The sequence below is a fragment of the Ylistrum balloti genome, unplaced genomic scaffold (assembly GCF_031769215.1).
Source record: "Ylistrum balloti isolate Yb309-2 unplaced genomic scaffold, AGI_CSIRO_Ybal_v1 Utg371384, whole genome shotgun sequence".
Lineage (NCBI taxonomy): Eukaryota > Metazoa > Mollusca > Bivalvia > Pectinida > Pectinidae > Ylistrum > Ylistrum balloti.
In genome coordinates, this window is record NW_026782729.1 from 576,911 (window position 1) to 586,622 (window position 9,712).

The 9,712-nt window shown below is 36.9% G+C and overlaps 1 protein-coding gene across 1 annotated transcript; it reads right to left on the reverse strand.

The window, feature by feature from the left end:
- Positions 1 to 2,352: 2,352 nt before the first annotated feature.
- On the reverse strand, positions 2,353 to 5,981 carry LOC132562260 (lysosomal proton-coupled steroid conjugate and bile acid symporter SLC46A3-like). Its single transcript, XM_060226999.1, has 4 exons — positions 4,696 to 5,981; positions 4,154 to 4,237; positions 3,774 to 3,930; positions 2,353 to 3,633 (listed from the first exon to the last, which is right to left on the reverse strand). The coding sequence occupies exons 1-4, from the start codon at positions 5,897 to 5,899 to the stop codon at positions 3,606 to 3,608; spliced, it is 1,473 nt and encodes a 490-aa protein (XP_060082982.1). The 5' UTR covers positions 5,900 to 5,981; the 3' UTR covers positions 2,353 to 3,605.
- Between the last annotated feature and the right edge of the window lie 3,731 nt (positions 5,982 to 9,712).

Genomic DNA, 9,712 nt, shown 5'->3' on the forward strand with positions numbered 1-9,712 from the left:
CGAAACATTTAACATAAGGTTGATGAAGCGTAGAAACCGAAACATTTAACATAAGGATGATGAAGCGTGGAAACCGAAACATTTAACATAAGGTTGATGAAGCGTGGAAACCGAAACATTTAACATAAGGCTGACGAAGTGTAGAAACCAAAATATTTCACATAAGGTTGATGAAGCGTGGAAACCGAAACATTTAACATAAGGTTGATAAAGCGTGGTAACCGAAACATTTAACATAAGGTTGATGAAGAAGAAACATTTAACATAAGGCTGACCAAACCGAAACATTTAACATAAGGCTGACGAAGTGTGGAAACCAAAATATTTAACATAAGGTTGATGAAGCGTGGAAACCGAAACATTTAACATAAGGTTGATGAAGCGTGGAAACCGAAACATTTAACATAAGGTTGATGAAGCGTGGAAACCGAAACATTTAACATAAGGCTGACGAAGTGCAGAAACCAAAATATTTCATATAAGGTTGATGAAGCGTAGAAACCGAAACATTTAAATAATTGCAGAAACCAAAATACATAAGGTTGATGAAGCGTGGAAACGAAACAAACATTTAACATAAGGATGATGAAGCGTGGAAACCGAAACATTTAACATAAGGTTGATGAAGCGTGGTAACCGAAACATTTAACATGAGGTTGATGAAGCGTGGAAACCGAAACATTTAACATAAGGTTGATGAAGCGTGGAAACCGAAACATTTAACATAAGGTTGATGAAGCGTGGAAACCGAAACATTTAACATAAGGATGACGAAGTGTGGAAACCAAAATATTTAACATAAGGTTGATGAAGCGTGGTAACCGAAACATTTAACATAAGGTTGATGAAGCGTGGTAACCGAAACATTTAACATAAGGTTGATGAAGAGAGGAAACCGGAACGTAAGTTTGAAGAATGGAGGAAATCATCTGTGATATTAAGCAATTAATTTCGTATTGTGAGTATTAAACGTACTACTATAGCTCACCTCATTTGACTGAACAGTTTACCCAGATGGAAGCAAGGCAAAACACCGAACAATAAACAAGTAATGGTGAATACAGGATGTCCGTATTAAAAATATACAAATGAACGTGACGATGAAAAGAAACACAGACGTATCACATGAGCTCCCTACAACATCACTTGAACTTGTTGTTATCTCGGTCACTCAGGCTATCGTGTGAAAATACAGACTAACAAATTTAAAAGTCACAGCCAAAATCTGGACGCATCAATATGAGTCTAGTAAGAGATTTCACCTGCACGGACTGTATCAGATTTGTAATATATAATGAGGTGAAATGTACAAGGTTTTGATAACACACTATCTTTGCTATTTACGGATGAACATCCTTGATTACACTCGTGTGAATGCTAAACATAAACTAATGACAGACAACAAATCGGTGACTCGAGTGTATACCTCACCGATATAGCAATATCACGTGTAAACTTTGTTTACATAATATCCGATAACCGCTATTTCAGTATTGCTGTTATTGACGCGACCAAATTGCTATCCGAGAAACTCAAATAAAAACAGTTAACATATTTGTGATATCAACATTTTAATAACAATAAAATATTTCAGCCACTGCCTTAGATTTTTTTTAATGCTGTATAATCCTATTTCTTTACAAACAAAACCAAGCAAATGAAAATTGAACCCATTAAATGACAATAAATTACAAAATAAAACACCACTACTGAAAAATCTTGTTTGTAGTCATAAACATTAAAATATCTTCAAATCAACGGATATGAAATTTAGCGTTAAATCTCATAATTGAAAAGCAAGTAGAATTTAAGAGTAAAAGGCTGATTTTAAGCAATGGACATCAGACTTTGACTTCCTTAAATCTTATTCCATGACGTCTAAAGCACTTTGTAGATAATGCGGAGTCGGAAGAACATTCGAAATGAGCAAATAATCTTCAAATTACTTTCCGACTAAATGATTTGTAACTTAGTGTCTAAGTGACAACTGTTTAAATGTTGTTTTGGAACCCTTTCACTTAAAATCATATCAATAGCAAACTCTAAATGTTTCCACTTGGAATCATTCTATATTAACAGGGAAGTCTAAAAATGAAGAAGTGTCCTACAAATACAAAACAGTAAACATGGAACTATTTAATGGGAATCTTCCAAGAAAATTATATATATATTCTCAGAGTCTGGGTTAATAGCGCTAATGCTAAACGATCGCGTTTCGAATTATTTTTTACACACACACACACACACACACCTACACCCTCTCTCTCTCTCTCTCTCTCTCTCACACACACACAACCACCACCATCCCCCCCACACACACACACGTACACGCACACACATATTATATCTGCATATATAATTGAAATAGGTATTAAATGATACGGGTATCATCTGATCTGGCAGAGCAGAGCTAAAAACAACAACAACAAAAAAAAAAAAAAAACACAGAAAACACACACACAAAACAAAACAAAAGCAAAAACAAAAAGACAATACCGACATGTCAACAGAGTCTCAATTTAAACTCAAGTCGAAAAATCAAAGGCAAAATATTTATTTACATGTTAACCTTGGTGAATCCAAGTTAGCAATGTCACAATCCCAAATAAAATACAGAGTAAACAACAAAGAAATCACTAGGCGTACTAACGAGTTTCAACCACGTGGCAGTAAACGAAACAAGAATGGTGTTAATGTTACCCTGGTAGGGGTTATATATACTAGTTCAAAATGCAGAGTTGTTTTCCTGTTTTGGGGGTTGAAGATTTGGGAGTTTTCAGGGGTTAATAAATAAGCACATTGAGCATACCTTCAGACAATGAATTAGAATCATCCCATACTGAATGCCATGACAATTCGGAAATAATGATAGTATTTATATCAATCCGTTCCAAATAAGTATTTCATTAATTTAGGCATGAACGCATCACCACTGTATACCTCGTATAGATCTTTATATAAGCACATGTACAAGCATATTACAGTTATTATATTGATGTAGGTGGGGAGAGGAAAGATATTTGAAATACGAGGAATTTTTTACACTTGAATACAATATTCTCATCATATGTACCCTACATTTGTATGAAACCGTAAACGGTATACATAGAAAAGCTGTAATCCAAATATAGCGGAATTTGCGAAATGTACACAGTAGTCCAGGACACCAATTCGAGCACAGTAGAGAGATACGTCAATTTGCATTGTGTAATCGAAGAACAGGCACGAAGGCAAAAGAGCACTCGAAGAGGCGTCGTGATGATGGATATAGTCGGAGGCACACTGGGCAGCAGGGGAGAAAGGGGACATAAAGAAAGAATTGTATGAGGCTTGGCTGCTACATTTTCACTGACGTTATACCATCCGTCATGCCTCAAGGACAGTAAACCTCTTTGTGTGACGAGATTTAAACATCTTCATGATATTTTGCAATTACTCAAATTGAGATTGACCTACTGTGATTTCGTTTTTTCTTTCTTTCTTTTTAATTCAATCTCTTGCTTCCTTCAAAATTAATAAGCACAGTATATTCGTCATGATGATGTATCTCCCAGGTAGGAATCAGGCCTTTCTCCCTATGGTGTCTCTTACACTTCCGCCTCCTTCTAACTAGTTCTCTTACAACGGTAAAGTCTGCGAAAACAAACATGAAGTGTTGTTTTTATTTGATAAAAGAATGGGTTCCTGGACAAAATAATTAAGGTGAGCTAGTTCTTGATAGTTTTAAGTTATTTCATTTAAAATGACAGAATATAAAACTTTACAATACTTACAGCAGAAGGCCTATAGAGAGTACAGAGAATGCAGCATACACAAGGAAAGCCGTTCCTCGGAACATCTCGATAGTGTTTATGTAGATGATCTTGACTACAACATTGGCTGTCAAACTGACACATATCTCCATAACAGCCAATCCCGCAAATAAGGCACCTGATGGTGGGAAAATGCAACATTTGTACGTTTTAGTTTAGCTTCCTCGACATAAAAAGAGCTGGCGTGTTACATTTTATTTGCGTCTTGCGATCGTTAAGTTAACGGGTAAAAGTTCATTGTCCTGAAAAAGTTCTGGAAGATTTTAATACTACCAGTTAAATTGGAAGCTTTACTAGTTCCAAGATTTTCTAGTTATACTTTGGCGATATACAAGTATTACCTTGTTGGTGAGGTGGCGTTATTTTGGACATGATAGCTCGCATCATCGGGATAGTGAGTATACTTAGCACCGCAAACAACGGGACTGAAACAGACATATAAATCTAGTAGTCTACAAGTAGTGCTTTGTGGAAAAACAACTTAATGACTATATTATTTTAGACTTCATCTATTTAAGAACAATTATGAAACAAGTAACTGGAAAAGCAAGATTCTGAAAATACCTTTTGATAGTTAGATCACCAGAATAGGCAAATAATGAATTAAAGCGTTGCCTGCAATCTCGAAGACTGCACAGAAGCTACAAAAGAGAATGGCCCAAAAATCACCTCTTTTTGGCGCGAAGGGAAGACTGCGAGGGGTCTTACAGAGGAAAAAACGGAATATCCATAGAAACCCCATGTGGTCGGGCGTGTGACCACGCGTTTTTCACGTCCGTTGGGAGAAAATTAATCATTGATATTTAGGTGAAAAGTAAGCGCGTTAACACTGCGCCATCCGACCGCACATTTAATGGACATCATCATCAAAACCAATACTTACCTAAGAAAAGTGTCAGATCATTGTATGCAAACGCTTCTAATATACAGGAAGTAGCATTAGATAGGGCACTCAATATAGCGATGACTTCTTCTGCGAAGAAACGTTGTAGAAGTTTGATGGCTGCTATTCCAACAAGCATACTTGAGGCGACTGAAAGCGACACAAAATGTCCTATCTTCACTGGAGACCAACAAAATGGAGTGTTAAGTGCATACAAGATTTCAATTCTACTCTTTCCTAGTCTAGATAAACACGCCAATACAAATGTGGCACCACATATGATATACACGAATCTCTTCTTGGAAGATCGAAAATAAAACTCAAAGGCTGCCTTGGCTGTGCCACATGTAGCTGTCGCACCACGGGTTGTTCCTTGGTTAGCGATATCTGTGCTCCTGTCACCATAATTAGTTTCGTTGTCTTTGGAGAGTGTGGTTCTTCTGTAGGATTGTGTGGTAGTGTTACTGGTATAGCTCGTTATGTTTAAGAGAGAATCTGGCAGGGGAAACACCACTACTAGAACTGCCGCTAATACCAAGAAACAGGAACACAGGCTGGTATAAAAATAGCCAAACTTTTCAATGATATATCCGGACACAAGTCCGGAAACGGTCATTCCAAGTCCGATGGATGCATCCAATAACGTGATAAACAGGCTTCTTGGCCTTCCTGCTTCAGTTATATCAGACACGTATGCAAAGCCAATTGATAAGGCGCCATAAATCCCTCCACCCACATTGTTTATGACGGCAAAAAGTATAAACAGGTTGATATCAAATGAACATTTTACTCCAATTGTTGTGAGTAGAATTCCGAGTAAAGTAAAAGTGACATTAACAAATAAAGCCCTCCTACGCCCATACCTGTCACTCAACGAACCAAGAACACTGCTCGCGAGTATGGCTGGCACAGCCTCAGCTATTGTCTTGTACATGTCCCACTTCGCTGTAGTCTGCTGCACGGTCGTCCTCTCTAGATAACTTTCGGAGGACTTGTTCACATCACAAATAGATGTGTGTTTATTATCGAACGCTGAAGAGTTCGGAAATTTTCTGGAAGCTATGGTCTGGTAGACATATTGCGTTATGGACAACCCGTACAATTCCACTGCAAGTGAAAGGAACAGAAGAGTCACAGCGATAAACAGATGGCGCAGTCTGTATCTAATGGTTGGTACATTGATGAGGGGTTCATGTTCTTCCATGGCGTCTTCTGGTTTAACACGTTAACACGAGAGATGAAGTCGACGAAGAATAACTTCCGCAACTTTGTATATCCCAGCTGATTATATCCTGATTCGTAACACAATCTATAAAAAGACAACATTTTCTTAGTGTTTCAAGTCTAGAGTATACTTATTGACGACACAGCTGAGAGGACCAGTTAAGCAACATTCTCAAGTAGCTAGCCCACAATGTGTAGTATAATAAGAGATCTATAAGGACGCCCTGTAACTGTTATTACATAATACGCCTGTCCTACAGTAAATTCACCCATGTGACATGTTACCAGTGTAATGTACCATGGAAAGTTTTTCATGCGCTCCGCCAGTCACAAATTAATTGTGTTGTTATAACTGACAATGACGTTACATTATAAATTGTATATGGTGCATCAAAATGGCCGCCATGCTCATCATTTCTTCGTTATTCTGTGTTATTAGAAACTGTAGATTTACGTTACCATCAAAACGAAAATCACAACTTACTCAGAGAGTGACTAGATCCTTCATTACGAGACTGATAGTTACATTATCACTACTCATAATAGATATCGACATAACGAGACTGACAGTTACACTATTAGTACTCATAACAGATATCGACATAACGAGACTGACAGTTACACTATTAGTACTCATAATAGATATCAACATAATAAGACCGACAGTTACAGCGATACTCATTATCAAAACAACCGTTATCACGAGACTGACAGTACAGTGTTATTTGCATGACGGTTACAGTGTTAATGACAGTTACAATGTTACTAGACTGACAGTTACAGTATTACTAAACTGACAATTACAGTGTTACTAGCATGACAGTTACAGTGTTATTTGACTGACAGATACAGTATTACTAGATTGACAGAGTGTTACTAGACTGGCAGTTACAATGTTACTAGACAAACAGTTACAGTGTTACTAGACTGACAGTTACAGTGTTACTAGACTGACAGTTACAGTGTTACTGACAGTAACAGTGTTACTAGACTGACAGTTACAGTATTACTGACAGTTACAGTGTTACTAGACTGACAATTACAATGTTACTAGACTGATAGTTACAGTATTACTAGATTGACAGTTACAGTGCTACTAGACTGACAGTTACAATGTTACTGACAGTTTCAGTGTTACTAGACTGACAGTTACAGTGTTACTAGACTGACACTTACAGTGTTACTAGATTGACAGAGTGTTACTAGACTGACAGCTATAATGTTACTGACAGTTACAATGTTACTTCATTTGCAGTTACAGTGACAGTTACAGTATTACTAGATTGACAGTTATGGTATTATTAGACTGACAGCTACAATATTACTAGACTTACAGTTACAGTGTTACTAGACTGACAGTTACAGTGTTACTGACAGTTACAGTGTTACTAGACTGGCAGTTACAGTGTTACTAGACAAACAGTTACAGTGTTACTAGACTGACAGTTACAGTGTCACTGACAGTTACAGTGTTACTAGACTGACAGTTACAGTGTTACTAGACAAACAGTTACAGTGCTACTAGACTGACAGTTACAGTGTTACTAGACTAACAGTTACAGTGTTACTGACAGTTACAGTGTTACTAGACTGACAGTTGCAATGTTACTATACTTCAGTTACAATGTTACTAAACTGACAATTACAATGTTACTAGATTGACAGTTACAATGTTACTTGACTGGCGGTGACAGTATTACTAGACTGACAGTTTCAATGTTACTAGACTGACAGTTACAATGTTACTAGACTGACAGTTGCAGTGTTACTGACAGTTACAATGTTACTAGACTGACAGTTGCAGTGTTACTAGACTGACAGTTACAGTGTTACTGACAGTTACAGTGTTACTAGACTGACAGTTACAGTGTTACTAGACTGACAGTTATGGTATTATTAGACTGACAGCTACCGTTTTACTAATTTTAACAAATACCGTCGTATCGAGACTGACGGCCACAGTGTTACTAATTATAACAAATGCCGTCATAACGATACTGACAGCTACAGTGTTACTAATAATAGCAAATGCCGTCATAACGAGACTGACAGTTACAGTGTCACTAATTATCACAAATGCCGTCATAACGAGACTGACAGTTACAGTGTCACTAATTATCACAAATGCCGTCATAACGAGACTGACAGTTACAGTGTCACTAATTATCACAAATGCCGTCATAACGAGACTGACAGTTATATTGTATTGTTATAAAAGTGATGATTGACGGCTATGTTATATCATTCATTAGACCGATAACACTTATAACGAGGCAGACAGTTACAATGTATACTCGTCATATCTGGTCCGTCATTACAAGATAAATGTAGCCATTTCAATGGGTTACTAATTAGACCAAGTTTCACCCTAACGAGACGATCAGTTACAAAGTGTTAGTAATCAGATCTAGTCACGTAATTACGGTATTTTTTGTCAGTGAGTTATCTAGTCACGTAATTACGGTATTTATTGCCAGTGATTTATCTAGTCACGTAATTACGGTATTTATTGTCATTGAGTTATCTAGTCACGTAATTACGGTATTTACTGCCAGTGAGTTATCTAGTAACGTAATTACGGTATTTATTGTCAGTGAGTTATCTAGTCACGTAATTACGGTATTTATTGTCATTGAGTTATCTAGTCACGTAATTACGGTATTTATTGTCATTGAGTTATCTAGTCACGTAATTACGGTATTTACTGCCAGTAAGTTATCTAGTCACGTAATTACGGTATTTACTGCCAGTGGGTTATCTAGTCACGTAATTACGGTATTTATTGTCGGTGAGTTATCTAGTCACGTAATTACGGTATTTATTGTCATTGAGTTATCTAGTCACGTAATTACGGTATTTATTGTCAGTGAGTTATCTAGTCACGTAATTACGGTATTTACTGCCAGTGAGTTATCTAGTCACGTAATTACGGTATTTACTGCCAGTGGGTTATCTAGTCACGTAATTACGGTATTTATTGTCAGTGAGTTATCTAGTCACGTAATTACGGTATTTATTGTCAGTGAGTTATCTAGTCACGTAATTACGGTATTTATTGCCAGTGAGTTATCTAGTCACGTAATTACGGTATTTATTGTCATTGAGTTATCTAGTCACATAATTACGGTATTTATTGTCGGTGAGTTATCTAGTCACGTAATTACGGTATTTATTGCCAGTGAGTTATCAATTAGATCTAGTATAGTCATAACGAGACTAATAATTACTGTGTTTCTTATCATAACGAGTCGCGTTATTACGAAGCTAGATTTAGATCTAGTATCTTCATAAGGAAATAGACGGATAGGCTGTCGATATTACAGTTGAGATATCTAAAGTCACAAAATAATTTCACTACGCGACGTCGCATCTTTACATGTGATTAACCATCTATTACTTAAATTTCAATTATCTATGCAACAAGTTAGTTTTATCCATAGTCCTAACTTTATATGCTAGCGTTTTTTGTCTTGAAACCTTAAAAATCGTACACTTACCTCGATCATACGATAACCTATCTTTGCGTCCTCGTATCTTCAAATGAAATAATAACGAACATTTCCCTCTTGTTGATATGGAAATTCCACTTTCAGGTTCTTCCGGTTTCGCCAGTGCATAAGGTACCGCATAGGAGCTACTAGACTAGAACAGAACACCTTATGTATTTGATTGCCTTATATTCAGACAAGGATGTAGAAAGTCATCAGTATACATACCTGCTTAGTGTCAGGAAGTAATGTCATCGTTGTTAGGTTATCACAGGCAGTGTGGTAAAATGAGACCGAGAACGCGA

Bases quoted from the DNA above. Each gene is read 5' to 3' on its own strand.
- LOC132562260 (XM_060226999.1), bottom strand. From the start codon at position 5,899: ATGGAAGAACATGAACCCCTCATCAATGTACCAACCATTAGATACAGA. The intron at 4,238-4,695 runs GTAAGTATTGGT...TGTCTGTTTCAG, and splicing joins TGATCTGACACTTTTCTTAG to TCCCGTTGTTTGCGGTGCTA. The intron at 3,931-4,153 runs GTAATACTTGTA...TCCCACCATCAG, and splicing joins AACGCCACCTCACCAACAAG to GTGCCTTATTTGCGGGATTG.